The sequence below is a fragment of the Botryllus schlosseri genome, chromosome 15 (genome assembly GCF_051294905.1).
Source record: "Botryllus schlosseri isolate E-star chromosome 15, Bs_hap1, whole genome shotgun sequence".
In the NCBI taxonomy this organism is placed as follows: Eukaryota; Metazoa; Chordata; class Ascidiacea; order Stolidobranchia; family Styelidae; genus Botryllus; species Botryllus schlosseri.
This window is the reverse complement of record NC_137250.1, coordinates 2,024,972-2,046,193: the sequence shown is the minus strand read 5'-3', so window position 1 is coordinate 2,046,193 and position 21,222 is coordinate 2,024,972. Positions and strand designations below refer to the sequence as shown.

Here is a 21,222-nt window from a genome sequence, read left to right as displayed (position 1 = left end):
GATAGTACGAAAGAATTCCAGCATTATTCAACCCGCGACATGCCAAATCGGCCGCACGCTATATGCTCGCGCAACTTTTATTTTATCATACATATGGCGGTTCAGCTAAATTGGCAAGGCATAACTGGATATAACGCATTGCGATCTGTCAGTAATTGGAATTGTTAGCTTGTGTAAGATGTCGATATTTCGGGATGCAATGGCGATAGCATTTTCCGTCACTCAATTTTGACACGGGAAAAACAGATCACTAATTGAGTTGAGTTTCAATTCATTTTGCGAATTTTTTGATCCTTGAGACTGCTGTTTTAACTTTAGCCTTGATTAGTGTAAACGATCTCAGGTTTGTAAAATATTAGCTGATGATCGCGACATGCCATTCTGTAATACAGCATCACGATATCTTGCAATCTAACACTTGGATTCGCTCGAGATAAAACCATCTTGATTTCGGCTTGTCGAATTCTAGAATTACAAGAATGATATATATGTGTGTCTACTGTTTCACAATACACAATGTTTGATGAATATTTTCGTGTCGCTGCTGAATACATGAAAGGGTTTGACAGACTACTGTAATAATCCGATACCATATTACGATAGATTCAGTATACTGTAGCGGCTGTTTCACGGGAAGCAATTCACGATCCAACCACTATAGTGATTGAGCGGACCCAGGAAGCCAGAGTCCTTTGTCGCGCGGAAAATGGGTCACTACACACTCGAACACCTGTTTTCAAAATCCACACACCATACGCAGAGTCATTAGTTCTATGAAATACACAATTCGCGTCCACGAAGCACCACAATGACGCTCTTCTGAAGTTCCGGAGGCCGCTTTTCGACCAACACAGTACCTCCAAATGCAGCTTTTGTGACTCCAAAAATGCGAAATTCGTGACTCCCGGTCGTTTGGTTTATTTATTTTATTTTACACGTCGCGAGCGGGCAATTCCACTACTCTCGAAACACTAACATGACCCTCTGTGGTATTGTCACCGAATTAAGCAGTCATTTGAATGAACTTGAGCCGAACTGTAGCCTACTCGATTCATTTGTCACTTAAATAGTCAATGTCGCCATTGATAGTCAAATGAAATAGTCTCTAGCTCTCTGCCTCAGGGATGGCAAACTCAACTTGGGTTTCGGGCCGGATTCAAGAGTTTAATTGCTCGCGGGCCAAACCAGTCAAATGATTCCAATATGATATAGCCTACATCCATACATTTGTATTTTATCGGAATACTTTATTATGATAATAGATAATTTATTATCGACGCTATGTATAATAGAATAATATATTATATCACGGATCATATGGACTCTATCTGGCAACACCTTCATTCGCATACAATGGAATTGGCAAAAATACGGTGGTGGGCCGATTGAATGCATTTATAAACCACTGAATCAGCGGGCCCTACTCTTGTTTTCGTCGTCGTGATGCGTTGTTGGCCCTGCGTATCAGTGGTGGGAATATAAGAGATTGTAATTAATGTCGCACGTTGTAACTTTATTCAATATTTTTATATCACAAATTTAACATTTTATGCCTGCAAAATAAATTACTTCCAAACTCCGTTGACCTATTTTGCTCACGGAGTATTGTTTTAGACTTGATACTGAAATAGTTTTGTATACATTTATCTCGAAATAGTTCACGAATGAAAGGATTCCTATATATAAAATATATCAACCACACAAAACATGGTAATAAATATAGTACCTAAACTATGATCACGTGACATAGTTCTTCGCCACTCAGCATCAGCAATTGGCAAAGATTTTTGTAATTTATAGCCATGTATATACTTTATGTTCCCATTATGACCAATTAATTGAATTATATTTAGTATTGAACTGGCGTTTCTGTCATTTAATTAAGGGCGGCGTCATCTGAGGCTATAATTTTAAACGAATATTATTTTGTCAAATGCCTTTCCATGGTCCATGACAAACACAGCATATAATCACACCCTAGATCAGAAAAAGCATTCGACCGTGTCAATCATTCCAAACTAGTTGCTAAACTTGAATTCTATGGTATACGTGGACTTGCAAAATGTATTTTGAATGGTACTAAAATAATAGGAAACAATCAGTTCATATTGGAACAACGCGTTCACAATTACTACCCATACAGACTGGTGTACCTCAGGGATCAGTTCTCGGGCCCCTGCTGTTCATAATTTACATCAATAATATTGTTCATTTTTTTGACGATGACATCACGCTGTATGCTGATGACACCACTCTAGTTATACCCGGTAAATATTTATCTGATGCATTTCACAACATTAACACTAAGCTATCGACCGTGGCAAATTGGATGGCATCTAACCAACTTCAGTTCAATGCCTCCAAAACCTAAAGTCTCGTGTTTCATACACAAGTGAACCGAACTGAAATTTTAGTAAATAACGCACATATTGATACACATAAAACTGTTAAATATCTTGGCATCATCATTGATGATAAACTCGGATGGTCTGATCATATCAACAATATAAAAACTAAAATCTCGCGTGGTGTCGGGGCTCTCTGTCGCCTTAAAAATTTAATTCATCATCAAACTCTCAGATCAGTCTATTATGCCTTAATTCACTGCTCTCTCATTAATGGGATCCTAGTTTGGGGACCTGCTGCAAAAAAAACATCTGCAGAAATTGCAAGTCTTGCAAAACCGAGCCATACGAATTCTCTGCCGGGAATCTAGATATGAAAATTGTAATAGCATGTATCGAAGCATTGGAATATTGAAAGTGGAAAACATTTTCAAATTGGAGGTAATGAAATTTATGCATAGCTATCATCAGGGCGAACTCATTCTATATTTTGATAATATGTTCAAGATACCTTCAGATACCCACCAACATCATACCAGATTTTCTTCTAACTTGTCTGTCTGTGCAACACCGCTCTACCAGTCTAGTGCACAATTCGATCAGTTTCATTGGTGTCAATGTTTGGAATAAGCTGCCACCCAGTCTCCGCAATTTAGACTCTTGTGCATTTAAAAAACAATGTATTCATTCTCTTATCCCTAACTACGGCTAAATTGTATTTGCATTATATTTCTAATTGGTCCATGATACTGTGTCTTATTTTTCTTTTCGTTCGTAAGTTAATTTTATTTCTTGTTTATTAGATATCAACAGTGAAAATTGCTCCTGTCCTGGGTGGCTCGGCTCTGAAGACTTTGTCATATCGAGCCTCCCGTCTGTCTTATTTAACTGTTACATTTTTGTAGTGTAATGTTGATATGTAATGTATACGAATAAAGATTCTCTCTCTCTCTCTACCGATGTTTAAAATATAGTTTAGAAAATATTATTTACGACAGTGAACACTTTGTACTTTGACGACAAATGAAAGATATCGTATTTTCATAGATGCATTTCAGTTTGTTATTTTAATCGAGGATTTCATGCCTCTAATAGAATTCCTTACCATCCCCACTTTGAGCGTCTATTAAAGTCGAACAGCCACCTCCCCAAACCACCGGTGACAATATATCATTCTACGATGGATGTCACTCTCCATTGTTGCAAAATACCGTTGTACCTTTATATTTTGCATATATGGGACTTGAGTTTTATATTACATAAGTATGTTAATATGCGTTTTTTTCTTAAAATTCTGGCAATCATGGCAAACTACATGTGGATAGAAACCAATTACCTATACAGTGCGATGTAGCAGACGAACATGAAGAAGAATGCCAGGAAATTGAGCATCAGAATGATGAATGAGTAGGCCCATGATCCGTCCTTGTTTCGGTCCGGGAAAAACGTTGGAAGGCATACCGTGTGACTTGAATAATATCCGAACTCGTTTGTAGGCTTTATGGGACTGTATTTGTTAATATGAGAAATTAGTCTTCTCAATTTTCCCCATTCGGTGCTGTCATAGAAATTGGCCTCGTTGTTAGTGACACATTGATTATAAGTCACAAATGGAGTGGACTACCTGTCGTCATGTTTTTGGATCATGTCTTTGTTTAGCAAGTTCAACCACTTTATTAGATGTTGCTTGTCGTTCTGATTGACTTTTGTTTTGAAGATCGCAGTGTCATTGAACCTAGAAATAGCGATCATTATTGATTCCTTTGATTGAAGTGGCCCATTTTTCGTTCACGTTTACCATCACATAGCAATCGATATATTCGGGTAAAAGAATGCGACCAAGAGAGACCGCATATATTCAACATCTTTCAATTACAAAGAATGTCTGTCGAAGCAGAAAAAATACATGCTATGTGTGCACAGGTCATCACACAATCGAAAATACAATAACTTACGACACATCCGTCAGAAAGTAATCTTCCAGGGAAGGCATCAACGGTAATAATCCTATCAAGAGGGATATGAACCAGGTAACCACAACTGCCATGATCGTACGTTTGAGTGTCGGTATCGAAAGTGGTCTGAAATCATTAAAGCCATATATGAATAACAGAAGCTGTGAAAACCGGACACAAATGAACTCGGCACTCCGATAATTTTCTGCCATTTTCAAACGCTGACGATTGTTGATCACATTAACAGTACTGATGTTAATCATAAGAAGCTATGTTTGCGTTCATATTGCTCCAATGTCGGCTTTCCTTGTGGTGGCCTATTTTTTTAATTCAGGGGTTCTTACTTGGGAACTCGAAGCACCTATGCAGAGGGAACAGTATGCAGAGTGAAATTACATGCTGTTTGAGCAACATGGGTCGTTTTATAGCGTGCTCTGTCGTGGGCGCGCGTTCTTCTTGGTCCGCGGCTCGATAAATCAAAGTAGACAAGATAGCATTGCTCTTTTAATAAAACAACTAAAACATGACGATGCTCGTCCGACGGAAACTAAAAGACGACTGGCTCGGACGGTGACTAAAAGCGACTGCATAAAAGAGTACAGCACAACAAGACGTAGCAGTAACATAATCAGTAATCAGCGAGGGTAATTATAGGTCAATCATGGAGCGGTACGCTACAAGGGCCCCCCTGGTTGGTAAAAGCTTTAGGGTATAATGGACACTACATCAGTCAACGATATAACTACGAATGAAGGACCCTACCAGCATGACATGGTAGTGATTACAGATTGGGTTTCGAATACGAGTTCAATTCGAAATGTTCTAACGACTAATGAAGTGGGATGGGCGTGGTGGCAAAGCTATAACGACAAAATGATTCGTTCGGCGATAAAGATGCACTTTACAATGTGAAAGGCTCAATGAGACATAGTTACCGATGAATAAGCATAGAGAACGGGAAAGTGAACGAGTAACACACTAAATATCCATTTTAAATACTGGCGACAACACAAACTCATTCAAGTGATGTGGAGTACGAATAAGACGGCCACTGGCCGACACAGAGTTTGTTCGCGAAGTGTCAACTTGCGGTGGCGTCAATTCGTCGAGACGCTCGATGGGAAGTCTGCCAGGTATAAGCCTGTCGGTTGAGGCGTCATACGGACCCTTATTCGTTAGAATTGTGAAACATTTATGAGTGCGTTTTAAAACTTGATGCGGACCAGAATAAACCGGATCGAGTGATCTACGATGACCATCTATCCGCAAGAAAACGTGCGTGCAATTATTCAAATCGTTAGGGACATAAGATTTTTGATTCGAATGAAACTTAGTCGGCATCTCACCCAAGGCTGAGAAAGCGTTTCAATTCACCAACGTAGTTGAAATCATTAGCGTTATTACCACTGGAAAAAGGATTGACTAATTGACCGGGTAGTCGAAGGGAAGTGCCATACACAAGCTCTGCTGGTGAATAACCGAGATCTTCCTTGACAGAACATCGCAGCCCTAAAACAATTAGGCCTAAGTGATGATACCAATTATGAGGACTTTCTGATGCGCGGAGGGAGGCTTTCAAAGTTCTGTTATAGCGTTCGACAAGAGAATTTTGCTCCGGCTTATACGCCAAGGTTTTGATGTGGAAAATACCCAAGAATTGCATATACTGAGTCCATTCAAGCGAGGTAAACTGACTTCCTCGGTCGGTTATGACTTTACGGGGCGAGCCGAAATTCGACACCCAGCCAAAACTAAACGCATCAATAACAGTTTGGGCACGAATGTCCAACATTGGAACACATACAGGCCAGCGAGTATAGCGATCAACACACATCAGAATATACGAGTAACCGCAAATATTCGGGAGTGACAAAATGTCCACGTTAACCGTATGAAAGCGTTCGGAAGGGACGGGAAGATTATTAATTGCAGTTCGAGTATGCCTATGAATCTTCGATCGTTGACACTGCTGACAATGACGCACGAAATCGTTCACATGACGTTTCATGCCGGGCCATACATAACGTTCAGCCATTAATTTAGTGGTCGCGCGTATACCGGGGTGCGAAATATCATGCACACTGTGCATTACAGTATCTCGAAACGCCGCAGGAACGTAGGGACGTTCTCTACCAGGTAACGTTTTGTCGAAGATGATAGGCTCGTTCAACTCTTCGAAATGTACTTCCGCGAGATGCAGCGAGTGGTCATCGGCGTTAGCGAGGAATTCTTTGAGCTCATCATCGTCTTTCTGGGCTTCTAGTAATGCCTCCGCTGTGATGGGAACAGTGTTCGGAAAAATCGCGTTCACTTCGAGTCTGGAGAGAGTATCCGCAGCCGTGTTCAGAGTCCCTTTGATGTGTCTAACGTCGTCGGTATATTCCGTGATGAATTCCAACTGTCTTGCTTGACGATCCAGAAGTCTGTCGGTTGGATTCCTTAACGATTTTACAAGGCCGTCATTATCGGTAATCAGTTGAAATTTCCTACCCTTTAGCTGGACATGAAAATGCTTGATTGCTGAATAAGCCGCTAAAAGCTCACGATCAAATGCGGAGTACTTGCGCTGTGTCGGGTTCAAGGTTTTCGAGAAGAATGCTAAGGGGGACCACGAATCATCACTTTTCTGTTGCAAAACAGCTCCAATTCCGATTTGACTAGCGTCAACCACGAGTGACAGTTCGGCATCATGAATCGGGTGGAACAATATGACATTATCGGACAGTTCGGTCTCGATGCGTTCGAAAGCTGTGTTAGCACTATCTGTCCATTTGATACGATCACGCTTATTCGATGCTGCATTGGCCACGTCATAGAGTGGCTTCAAAATCTCGGCACAGTTTTTGACAAAACGGTGGTAATAGCAAACTAGTCCAAGGAATGAACGTAGTTGTTTCACATTTTCGGGACGAGGATAGTTAGAGATTACTTCAACCTTTGATGGCAAGGGACTAATTCCCCTTACATCAACAAGGTGACCTAAAAATTCGATTTCTTCCTTACCAAAACTGCACTTATCGACATTTATGACCAGTCCGAACTTACGAAACATCGAAAACAAATTCGTCATTGTTGCCATGTGCTCTTCTTCAGTTCGAGTCGCAATTAAAATGTCGTCTAAAAACACAAAAATATTGTCCAGTCCTTCGGTTACTTCAGATATAAAACGGCTAAAAGTACTACAAGCGTTGGTCAAGCCGAACATCATCGTCGTTGGTTGGAATAGTCCTTCGGGACAAATAAAAGCAGCCTTCTCTTGATCGTCCAGATGTAGAGGAATTTGATGGTACGCCTTCGCTAAGTCAACTTTGCTAAAAACATTACAGTTCGACAGTTCATTGGTAAAATCACGCAAAAATGGGACAGGCCAGCAATCCTTGACCGTCTGATTGTTTAATTTCCTATAGTGGACACAGATTCTAATATCATCTATGCCCTTTGGTACGACAGTAATAGGAGAGGCGAAAGGCGATTTTGAGCGAATGATTACACCGGACTTCAACAATTCTTGCAATCGATTCTTCACCTTCTGTTTCAAATGGGGTGGCAATGGGCGACAGCGAGATCGAGTGGGACATCCGTTAGTAATAATTCGATGTACAGTACCGTGATTAGCTCGTACTGCTGCATTCCGTGGAATGGTAATGTCGTTGAATCTCGACAAAAGATCTACATATGGCGTATTGTGATCAGGCGCTATAAAGTTCAAACCGCGAACTACTGGATTACACTTCCAGCCAGGAATGAAACCTCCTGAAACAGTATCAATCAGACAATTGCTCCTCAAATCAACGACGAGAGAAAATCGCTTAATAAAATCAGCCCCCAATATGGCAATGTGTGTATCGGCAATATAGAATCGAAATCCATACTTGTGTCTATCGGAGAACTCGACCCGCAAATATCTCGTTCCAAACGTCGCAATTTTCGATCCATTTGTAGCGTACAGATTTGGTCCTGGTTTACTCTTGAAACCGGTACTTCAAGTCGGTAAAACAGAAACGGATGCTCCTGTATCGACGAGGAAAATCTGCCCTGAAATCGAATCTCGCACATGCAATAAAGGGTTTTGACATTCAGAGTTAGCATTCACTGTTGAGAATTGTTGCGATCCCTCACGAGGCCTCCGTCTAAAAAAGGGCATTTGAAGAGTAGGAACAGGGTGGACGGCAGTTTCGAGCTCGATCACCGAATTTATCATGATAAAAGCACAACTGATTCGTACCACGCAGATGAGCAAATTGAGTTACCTCACCACGTGTCTCTGAACGGTTTGACTGCGTCCGAAAAGCTGGTCGATCAACTCTAAAGGGTTCACGGCGAGAAACGGTACTATGATTGAAATTGTGCGAGCTTTGTCCGCCCGATGCAGGTAAATGTCGTGTCGAAGGTATCGCTTTCAATTCCCTGACCTCTCGAGCTATCGATTGAACAGTTCGTTGCAATTCATCTAATTGATTAGTCTGATGATAACTGTAATGATTTGAAACCACACGAGGAGAAGCGCGAGTGTATATACTATCAGCTCGTAGGGCAAGCTGTTCCACGGTATCGTCTACATGTGACGACAATATCCCAGCAATATGATCTGGCAAATGGTGAAGCAACGTTTCCTTTAAATAACAGTCGGAACCTGGTGTGTTTGATAGATCCCTCATTGCATTTCGCAATTTTTTTAGAAGTTCAGAGGGTTTTAAATCTCTACAGCGATCACTATAAAGCTCCTTAACACGGTCTTGCAAGGGAATAGCGTACTCACGCATCAGAAGATCACGCAATACTTCGTAGCAGTCGTCGTCTTCTGGGGAAGGTAACTTCAATCGAATCGATTCGAGCTGGTTGCCGTCTAAACATCTCAGGACATGGAAATACTTCGCCGCAGAGTCGGTAACACCATAACTGGAAAATCCGGCTTCCACCGAAACAAACCACGACTCTGGCGAATGGGACCAGAAATTGACCACCGGTGGCGGCATCCTCGGGGTACCAATGAAATTCGCTGAGCTCGCAATATCGTCTATCGATTGTTGTCGTCGTCGTCGTCGAGAAGACATTTCAAATACAGCGGAGCAAGGGATGCGAGTCGGCTAGTGCACGTTGGGTTTGAAGTCGACTGGCTATGATCACGTCGGGGTCACCAAAATATAGCGTGCTCTGTCGTGGGCGCGCGTTCTTCTTGGTCCGCGGCTCGATAAATCAAAGTAGACAAGATAGCATTGCTCTTTTAATAAAACAACTAAAACATGACGATGCTCGTCCGACGGAAACTAAAAGACGACTGGCTCGGACGATGACTAAAAGCGACTGCATAAAAGAGTACAGCACAACAAGACGTAGCAGTAACATAATCAGTAATCAGCGAGGGTAATTATAGGTCAATCATGGAGCGGTACGCTACAGTTTGTTGTCGTTTCTGAATTTTATGTACGGACTATGAAGACCATTCAACAAAACATTAGTTGAGCCGATTTTTTAATATTTCCTATACAATAATCCTTAGTAAAACATGTTTCTGCCACCAGTGGTGGTCAGTAACGAAGTACTTCTACTTTTTTCGAAGTACTCAAATTTTTCCTCTACTTCTACTACTTACTAAAGTAAATCTCATTTTCGCTTCTTCTACTTCTAGTTCGTAATATCTTGTGATCTACTTACGTACTTTTCGCTATTTTCAGTTTGTCAACTGGAAGTAGTTTAATCCACCAAAAGAATGAAAGCCTGACGAATTTCGGGGCTGTTTTCACGGAGTACCAACATTTAGTTTTCATAAAAGTCAAGTAAAACTCAGAATTTTTGGTTGCGCTTCGCGCACGGTAGTTCTGGACCGTCAAATATATCTTTTCAGGAAAGTATCGGTGAAGATAATTTAGGCACCAGATTGTAGGGATGGTGTTAACGTGAGGTTCACGTTCGCGTTCTGTGTGTGAACCTCGGAAATTTTGAGGTTCGCGTTCACAACAGAACCTTGGTAGGTTCTGCCCTGTGAACCTTTTTCATATATTACAATTTTTACTTCATTATAAAATCTTTGGTACACATTTATTGCAATTCAACTGCAAACCACTCTATGCATGGCGCTGGCAGCATAGACAGTCAACACTAAACGAGCATGCACCTTGACAATCTCAAAATTTTTTCTTGCCTTGTTACAAAAGTTTGCTCGAAATACCCAGCTTTCCGTTTGTGAATACAATACATGTAGTCAGGGAATGATACTTATTCAACCAATCAGTGAGAGTGATATCGTTTTCTGATGTAAAAATCTAGCAGGCGTACGGGTCAATCATGACTTCATATATGTTTACTGTATCATAATAAGTAAATCCGTGCAATTAGGGTGTTGGCTACTGCTGCATATCTTGTTAATGTGGTAATATCGGTAGCAAGTATAGAAAGAAACCCGTTCAACACTCTGCTCAATATCCATGTAAAGCAATACTCAGACGCCGAAGACAGTGTCCGGTCTGGCCTAGACCGTTAAGGCGTAAGCTCATATTCCCTGACAAGTCCCCATCGAAATTGTTGGCAAAGAGACGTAAGATATTGATTTCATGTGATTATTATATCATTTGATTGCCTCAGTTGATACATTTAGCGACGTTTAAAACGTCAATTTGTAGGCTACTTCAGCATTGTGGCAGTATGTGGCACGAGTCATCGCTAGGTAGGCATCGTGTACATTTATATAGGTTATCACTTCACTGAAATATAGGGTTGAAATTAGCAATATGACGTCACATGACGTCACGAGATTCACGTTCGTGTTTACACAGAACCTTTCAAAAAGGTTCGCGTACCTTTCAGAGGTTCACATCATCCCTACCAGATTGCGTGGTTCCGGTCACACCGCATCGTCGCCCATTTCAAATATTTCATCACAGTAAATATGGCCCACCACAACGCTTGAAACTATCGTTTCCCAATCTAGCAATTGCCTATCACAGCGTAATCTAGCACCCCATGACGTGTCCTAATATGAAAAGGTGTACTCCAGCTGCTTTGAACGTTACACCAGTTTTAGCAGACCACCTTTCTGGACAAAAGACGTGAAAGGTATTTTCCGCTTTTTAGTATTTCTCTTTCAATTCCGAGTATCATACTTTAAGTTTTAAATAATTTCTGTTCTGTTGTCTGCAGAACATACATGTTAAAAGTAAGTGAATTAATGCGTCTATTTTCCGCAAATAAGCTCTACTATATACAATTTTACGATCCACCATATTTTTTATCAACGGATACTAATCGCGTAAAGTGTTGAAACCTTATCCGATACAGCTTCTCCGTACTGCTCTTCGCCTAACTTTAGGGGGCCTATAATATGGGGTAGGGCGCCATGTCATGATATTTTGTAAATCGGGGTGTTCGAGTAAACAAAGCTCGCATTTTCATATCCATATTATAATTTGCATCCCATTATGCGGGCGAATGCTCATTCTGTCGAAAATTAATACATATGGGGATGCATCAATACGAATCAAGCTCTCTGCACCTCATGCATAGCTCAATTTGCAGCTTTTGACAGTCGACGTGAACGAATTACCACCGTTTTCAAAACTATTTACTTACTTGAGTAGATTTAAAGTCAGTCAATTCTACTTCTACTTCAAGTATTTTAGGTTGCTTATGAAAGAAGTACTACTACTCGTACTTGAGTAGATTTTTTCGTCGCTACCTCTACTTCTACTTGAGTAGCGTTATTGACTACTTTGACCACCTCTGCCAAAACGTGTCGTTCAGAAATGTAGTTTAAAGCTTTTTAAACCTTCCGCATCTTTTTTCTCAAGCTACTTTGTTACATTGCGTTTTAGCTATGACATCACTATGGTCCAGTATTCAATTCATAATAGTTGGTTGTTAGTAACGATGGTCTTCTCAGTCCAAGCTGGTCAGCATTGACTACGGTAAGCAATATCAAATTACTTTTCGCTTTGTTCTGTAAATGCACATATCCTGTTTGTGGATCTAGTGAGTTTAATCTCATCTTTAATGTCAACATCATAAATGTTATCTACCTGCTGATTGTTTTTGATATTTATATGGTTAACTTGGTAGTTTGAAATAATTGAAATACAAAATAAGGATAGAATTAGCGATTTGTTATAACTTTACTTTGGCATGAAAATTGAAAACTAAAATCAAATCTGGGCATTTCATGTGCTCTGCAAAACACGCCTATGAAATTGGATTGTTGGCTTAGGGAAAACCGGCATGTGATGTCATTTGCAATCAACGAATCTGGAGGGAAACCAGGCACCTTATAGATGTCTGATACATCTGTATGGGTGACATTTCAAGGTTCAGAAGAACAAGAAAGTTACGTGACATAACATATCCTTATATACCAGCGGTCGGGAACCTTTTTGAGCCGAAGAGTCATGTTGACCCAATATCCTCAAACGTAACTCCCAAAGAGCCATATATGTTGATCAGCTATTACGTCACAATCAAAATTTCGTGACGTAGGCTATTGGCAGTACTAATACATGGGAATCGTAGTGCGCGCCATATTTTTTTTTGCTCACAGGCGTAGGTGAAGCCAAACATGGTCACTGCAGTAGTGCATACGTTGAAACTGTAATGTTCATGCTTTTACGTTCATATCGTCTGCCTCTTATTTGTCTAGGATTAGTAATTACCGCCAATCATTATTTCTTCGTGTGTCGTGCTTCGTATTTATACCCTGTGTTCTGTTGTCTACTGGGTCTTTTCATTTAACTGCACTCTGGATCGTGTCGCCTGTCTTAAGTTATTCTGCTGTACAATATACTGATTTCTAATTGCAACCTCGTCGCATTGAGTTATTGTTCAAACAAGATCTAGAACATAACAATTGGTGTCAGAATTCGGATTCAAAGTTATTTCTGCGACGAACATATATCGTGGAAGCAAGTATATTGAAGCTTCTAGAGAAGCAGCAAGAAATGATGGCGAAGCAACAAAGGCAGCATGAAGAAAACACGGCAAATCAAAAGGCACAGCTGGAGCAACAACAGGCACAGCTGGAGCAGCAAAATGCTCAGCACAGAGAAGATTTGAAGCAACAAGCGAAGCATCAAGCAAAGCATGACGAAGCAATGGCAAAAGTCATGACAGAGATGGCGCAGTTAACACAGAGGTCGAGTCCCGGTGCTTCAACATCTGAACCTACCGCTACCAAATTTGATTCGTTTGTAAAATCAAAGGAGAAATGGGACCAATATCTGCAACGATTCAACCACCACCTTGCAATTTACGGCATTTCCAATATGAAGAAGAAACGAGCGTGTCTACTCTTATGAGTTGGACCTGAAACGTACTCGCTCCTTCATAATTTGTTTGGTGCGGCTGATGTTAGTGCGCAATCCTTCGACGCGTTGACTGAGAAGTTGTTTACACACTTCAAAGACTCCATTCATTTGCAAGCAGCCAGGTACGATTTTTGCAACTGGAAAATGCAACCGGGACAATCGTACGCCGATTGGATCGCTACTCTACGCGGAATCTCCAAAGATTGCAACTTCACATGCTCAAGAGATGGCTGTGATCAGAGCTACGTTGATGAGCTAATGCGCGATCTCATCATTTAAGAAACGCCGCACGCGGATGTGAGATGGCATTGTCTAACACAAACCGATCCATCCCTCGACGACGTTCTCAAAGTAGCCGCAACATACGTGAGAACGCTGGAAACCGATAGGGTTATCCAGGGCGAGAGTAGCGGAAAAGACGCTTCCGTCGTCAACAAAATGACGGGAAGTTATCAGAAGGGGAAAATATCTTTGAAATTCAACCAAGGCAACTTCCCAGAAAGACTGAAATCCTGCAGCCGCTGTTTCATCGATCACCAGAGAAAAGACTGTCAATATCGACATTCAGTATGTCAGAAATGTGATCGTAAAGGTCATATCAAACCTGTGTGCATGTCTACCAAACCTAGTATCACGCAACAGATCACATCCGTCAATTTCTGCTCAGTGCCGCTCCGCTCCTTCGACATCGATAAACTATATCGACGCGTAGGAAACCAGCTCTGGATCAACTCCAGCATCAACGGCATTCCGTTGCCGACTGAGTGGGACACTGGTGCACCCTCCGCCATGGTGGGATTGACTGGGTACAAAACTTTGGGCTCTCCGAAACTCTCAGCATACCATTGCTCTTTCGTATAGCGTATGGCGACAAGCCACTGAAAGTGAAAGGTATTTGCACTATAACTGTGCAGGTGGGTTCGGAAGTTCGAGTTGGCTTAAAATTGGTGGTTCTCGACGAACACCGTGGGCAAAACATTTTTGGTCTCGATTGGAGCGATGCTTTCTCCACGACCGCTAAGGGAACTTCTGCTTTGGATGCAATTTCCTCGCAGATGGTCAAATCGCAATCATGTAATACTATTGACATTTGTGATTCGAACGACAAATTGGTATCTTTTCAGTCCTAATTTCCCTGCGTTTTCTCTAATGCATTAGGACGATGCACCAAGACAAAGGTGACAATTCACTTGAAACCCAAGGCCCAGCCCGTATTTAACAAGCCACGTCATTTGCCTTTCGCAAGGCAAATCGCTGTTCAAACCGAATCGGATAGATTAGTCAATCAAGGTATCCTAGAACCTAGAACCTAGAACCTAGAACCTAGAACCTAGAACCTAGAACCTAGAACCAGGGATTGGGCAGCACCAATTGTTGCTGTCACCAAATGTAATGGGTCAGTACGCATTTGTGGTGACTTCAAAGCATTGAATCATCAAATTCAGATAGATCAACATACCCTGACCACCTTGGATGAAATCCTTCACAAGTTACAGGGTGGTTGTATTTTCACGAAAATTGATCTTGCCGATGCTTATTTTCAGCTAGAATTAGATGATGATGCGAAGAATTTGTGTGTCATGAACACGCAATTCGGTCTATTCCGTTATCGACGCATGTGTTTCGGAGTCGCATCTAGTCCTGGAAATTTTCAACGCTGTATTGATGCCATGATCGCCGGCTTACCCGGTGTTGCTAGCTTTATCGATGACATATTCGTTGCTGGCATTGATGAACGCGATCATTTTCGCAACTTATCGCTACTCTTTGAGCGCCTCACCGAATACGGTTTCACCGTTAACTTCGCTAAATGTGAATTTTTCAAAAGTAGTATCGAGTACCTTGGTCATATAATCGACGAGGACGGCAAACGCCCGTCTAACAAATACGTTGAAGCAATCAAACAGTTGCCTAAACCTCAGGATGTTCGCCAGCTACAGGCATTCCTGGGTAAAGTCAATTATTAGCGCGCGTTTATTCCTAATTTTACGAATAAAGCCGCTGCCTTGTACCGTCTTCTTCAAAAAGACGCGAAATTCATTTGGAATGCGGACTGTGATGCCGCTTTTCGCATTCTCAAAAACGACGTAATCGACGCTACGCAGTTAGCTCATTATGATGTAAACAAGCAGCTCATTTTGTCAACTGATGGTTCTCAATTCGGAATCGTCGCAGTCCTCTCAATCGAGCACAATGGCGAAGAGATACCGATCGCGCACGCATCGAAAACACTTTCCGATTCGCAAAAATCCTACTCTAAATCGAGAAGGAAGCTCTGTCAATCATTTACGGAGTCACTAAATTTCGTCAATTCTTGTATGGTAGAAAATTCACGCTCGTAACGGACCACAAACCGCTTTTAGCTATTTTCTCGCCAGACAAAATTCCCGTGATTACAGCGCAACGCTTACAGCGATGGGCGCTAACGCTCATGGCTTACCAATACGATATTCGCTATAAACCGACTAATCAGCACGGAAACGCCGACGGTTTATCTCGCCTACCAAAGGATCCAGACCCTAAGTTTGACGAACTGGAAATTCGTGAAAATGCGGAGATCGTTCACGCTATTAATATGGCATTCGATGGCTTACCGTTAACTCGCAATGAAATTCGCGACGCGACGCTGAAGGACAAAACAGTGAAACTAGTAAAACTATCTGTCACTCATGGTAATTGGAATCCCAAGACCCACATTGATGATTTTTCTTGGTTTTCGACTCGCAAACATTCACTTTCTCTGCACGAAGACATAGTCATGCTCAATATGGTTTTCAGCGCGTACTAATTCCGCAGTCACTTCGCTCGCGAGTCTTATCGTTGTTGCACGAAGGACATTGGGTAGCGCGAAAATGAAGCAGATGGCTCGACGTTACATCGCATGATGGCCTTCCATCAATTCCGACATTGAAAATCTCGTTAAGAGTTGCGACGCTTCCCGTAAGGTAATGAAAGCGCCTGATCGTCAGTATCGCGAATGGCCTAAAACGTCTGAAAGCTTTGAACGAATTCACTTGGATTCCGCAGGTCGAATAAACAATAAAATGTTTCTTGTCATCGTCCATGCGCATTCGAAATATCCTTTCGTTAACAGGGGTCGCCAACTCAAAATGGGTCGCGGGCCACTTTTCAAAATTCCTAGAGGCCGCGGGCCGCATGACATCAATATCGAGATTAAAGTAGACAACACAGTCAGCCACGTCTGATAAGTCTACGTTATTACAATGCTATGCTCTTTAACATGGGCGACGAGCATAGTCACCACAAAAGAGACAATATTTTATTGAACAAATACAACAAAAATATCATGATAATAAATTTCACTATATTTTTAACTATGAGCTGTGCACCATACCTGACAACACTCTGTAGCAGCTAAGACAGGGCTGGTCAACCTATTTGTTATTCACGGCCGCATTGCAATAACTCATGTAGCCTGCGGCCGCATTCCGGTGGATAGTCGGAATGACCTAACTGGTGCCAAATACCCACGTTAAACTGCCCATGCCCATTGCTGGTACACTTCGGACTAATATATTTACGCATATCGGCTACTATGCGCACCGAAATCGTTAGTAGTCGTATTATGAAGAGTTACAGGGATTCGTTCCGCGGTCGCGCCATGCGCGAAAAATTTTTCATGTTCATGAGTAAATTTTGTTATTAAATATTACTATATGAAGAGACTCTTTGGGGTACAGAACTTTAATATACATTTTAATAATATATTCATAGTGAAAATATATTAAAACCCGAAGCTTTTCGAGCTGACACTTTTCAAGGGCAATCGTCAGCAAATGGAGAATTTCAAAAACATGCATCTAGCTACATTGCATACAACCAATTATGACGTCATAGAAACAAACAACATGAAATATGAAATACAGGCAAACCGCGAGCGCAGCTAGTGGCCAATTTTCAGATTCACTAAAAATTCCTGCTGCTGACACAAGCGCGGTCGGTGGATTTTAATATAAGTCGATTCCAGTGCAGACAGATGGAAATTAGTGCGGCCTCTGCCTAATATAGAAAATCTTTCATCGCAATAGTTTTTAGCGCAAGTTGCATTCTCAGCCAAATGCTTGCCGATGGCAGAGCTCATAGCCATGGCCTGATTACGTTCTAGTAATCGCAGATCAGTTACGGCTGCGTCTTCGCGAGAGTCCAGTGTGCGTGATCTAATAACGCTCGGAACATGTTGTTTGACGCTCGCGGTTTGCCTGTATTTCATGTTGTTTGTTTCTATGACGTCATAATTGGTTGTATGCAATGTAGCTAGATGCATGTTTTTGAAATTCTCCATTTGCAGACGATTGCCCTTGAAAAGTGTCAGCTCGAAAAGCTTCGGGTTTTAATATATTTTCACTATGAATATATTATTAAAATGTATAATATTACTATAGTTTCACATATTACTGTAAAATATTTATCCTTTCTCGGCCAATGTGATCAGATTCACCGGCAGAGCTGATGCAGGGCGCGTGTCTTCGAAAAAGCGAAAGGTAAGTTGTTAATGCTATGCTGCATCTTTGGTTGAGCCAATTCTTTTTAGTCCCCTTTCTGTTACCTGCAGTTATTTCTTGACCTCCCATCAGATTTGTCGATCGGTATAATGGAAATATATATTGGATTCGCAAGAAACACGGGACTACCAGAATAAAATTCATTCGTGATGAGGAGAACACGATTAAAATTTTGTATTTCTTTATAGGGCGCGATGCCGGCGCATGCATCTGTACTGTCGGACTCAGATTACAAAGGACACTACTATATTAAAATCGAAAATCAACACGCATTGAACCGCGCGAAGCGCGAAAAAAAAATTCAAGAATAATTCAAACCTCTCATTAATTAAAGAGTCGATTCGTAAATTCAATTGCATATTGACGGCCGCCAACACATCCTAATTGAATTAAGTGTCGACGGCCGCATAATTTTCTTTCTGCTACCGCAGATTCGCCACCCCTGGATCAAAGAATCGATATTGGCGTTATAGCTAGACACGGTAGCCTACTTGCTGGAAAAATATCTCCTCGTAAAGCATTGTCCTTAGGATAAACCGAAGTCGTTTTTCAAGCGTCTCGGTTTTGGTAGTGGTAGGCCATTGCACATCAAGGCAATATGCCCATGCATACTAGCAAATTCTTCCGACACGAATGATATTACCATGCCGAAGCCGTATCAGTTAGTGAGGAATAGCGATATAGAGCACAGTAGAATGGCTTATTTTAAACAACAATATCAATTTCAGATTTTCAACATGCTTTACTAATCGTTCTTCCGAAAATTTTCCAAATCAGGTCGCGGGCCGCAAAATATGACCTCGCGGGCCGCGTGTTGGTGACCCCTGCGTTAAAGTAATGAATGTCGGTTCTACCACAACCTTGTGTGTGGTCAACGCTTTGAGGGAAGTCTTTTCTATCGAAGGCTTGCCCGTAACAATTGTCACGGATGGCGGGCCGCAATTCACATCGAATGAATTCGATACGTTTTGCTCCAATTTGGCAATCAGCCATATCGTATCACCGTCTTTTCACCCTGCCTCGAACGGGGAAGCGGAGCGATTCGTCCAGACTTTGAAAGCTGGATTGATAAAAAATTGCGACGGGGGAAACGATCTCAACTTCGCGCTCCAAACACTTCTCGCTACGTACCGGTGTGCACCGCACCCGGGCATAGACTGGCAAACGCCTGTCGAGATTTTACATGGTCGGCAGCCACGCGATTTGTTAAGTTTGTGCTCGCCCTTCGATAAATCGAAACCCGTTACGCCTATACAATCAGTCACTGATTTCGAGATTGGTTCCTCGGTTTACGCTCGCAGTTACCGAAGCGGACCAAAGTGGGTTGCTGGCGTGGTGACGGAAATACCGGGGCGTGTTGTGTACATTATAAAAACAGATCATGGGTATTGGAGGAGGCACAAAAACCAACTCCAACCACGCTTGATTTCCGCTTGTCATGATACAGCCACACGGGAAGTTGCTCACCCTCAACAGTCCCAAGCTGACCAACCATTGGTCAGGAATAGGGCACAGCGCTCTGCAGCTAGTCCTGCTCGAATGTCGGGCAGACGTTATATTAGAATTAGGACCCAAACTGATTTCTATCGGCCAACGTAAATTGCCTTGTACTCCTAACTTACAGGGGAGGACTGTTATGTTCATGCTTTTTACGTTGGTATCGTTTGCCTCTTATTTGTCTAGGATTAGTAATTACCGCCAATCATTATTTCTTCGTGTGTCGTGCTTCGTATTTATACTCTGTGTTCTGTTGTCTACTGGGTCTTTTTATTTAACTGCACTCTGGATCGTGTCGCCTGTCCGAAGTTATTCTGCTGTACAATATACTGATTTCTTATTGCAACCTCGTTATTGTTCAAACAAGACCTAGAACATAACAGAAACCTTCAATGATTAGTGGTGTTTTCTATTGATGTTCATGACTGACTAAATTTGGGACATTTTACTCCAAAAAACAAGCAATTTCCAAATTTATTGTTCGAAAATAAAGCGCAAAAGGAGAGGTAATGAGGTACAGACGGGCCAAGCCTCCCTAAGATAGCGCAATTCATCGTAAATGGCATAGAATTACTAATCACAAGGGCGTTTTTTTACCTATAAAAAATTGACTCAACGTTTGCAAATTAGCTGTTTTTTCCACATAATATTAAAATTTTATCACTTATCTTCAATTACGGTCGGAACTGACTGTCCTTACGCAGTAGTTTGGCCTGAAAAACGTTTTTGGCTTTGAAACAGGCAACTTTTACGCGAAAAACAATATTTTAACGAAATCTGGCCCTATGAAGAATTCCAGTGGTTACAATATATATTATGATAGAAATATTAAAAAAAAATAGTAGTACAACGGTTGTACGTTCCTACATTCTTGGGTGGAACGTGCATGTCCTTACTGAGAAGCTTGCCAAGGACGTTCAAAAGCAGTAGTGGTTGGCTGACAACACTTAAGTTGTGCCTACACTGCTGGTGACACACCGTGTTGCTTCATTCTGAAAATATTGCCTACATCACAATTTTTCATCATGCGCTTCTTAATATAAGAATGATACAATGCGCAAGAAATCTTTCTTCAGTTAGGATATTGCGGTACGTTGACCATAACACCATGTTTACCTACTTGTTATAGGCGTGAATAATCGCTAGTTATCGTCCGGGGGCAAAAAGCCAAATAGCTAGGCCCCATACCCCCCTAATACCTAACAACCTACTTGTTTTATTTGACCGTCTATGATTCACAATAAGCAGACAATTAGCCGCGTACAACGGCTACAAGCTGTAAAATATCAAATTATTAGCTCACCGACAGTGCAACATCTACGAAACGAACGAAATGCAGACGTCAAACAAATTTTGACTTAATGAAAAATTTTGACAAATTTTGACCTAACACTAAAATTTTGACAAAATTTTGCCAAATTTTGACATGTAAATAAAAGCGCTCTACTAATCACTGATACTAATCGAATGTAATTTCGTACTGATTACGAATATCGAAATATTGACCGACTTCTCCAGTATTCGACTAACAAAACGCAAGACAACAAGAAAACAACGTGTATTTGAAATCTGCATTGTCATACAAGCGTCGCTGTGTCTGCTATTCTATTTGATC

At 41.4% G+C, this 21,222-nt stretch overlaps 1 protein-coding gene across 1 annotated transcript in view; it reads right to left on the bottom strand.

The window, feature by feature from the left end:
* LOC145457012 (G-protein coupled receptor GRL101-like) overlaps nucleotides 1-21,222 on the bottom strand; it is a 59,602-nt gene that overhangs the window by 8,802 nt on the left and 29,578 nt on the right. Inside the window, exons 3-5 of the mRNA XM_080335170.1 lie at nucleotides 4,301-4,426; nucleotides 3,970-4,080; nucleotides 3,682-3,903 (exon numbers count right to left, since the gene is read on the bottom strand). Of these exons, the coding sequence (XP_080191296.1) occupies nucleotides 3,682-3,903; nucleotides 3,970-4,080; nucleotides 4,301-4,426 (459 nt within the window). The remainder of the gene's footprint in view (nucleotides 1-3,681; nucleotides 3,904-3,969; nucleotides 4,081-4,300; nucleotides 4,427-21,222) is intronic.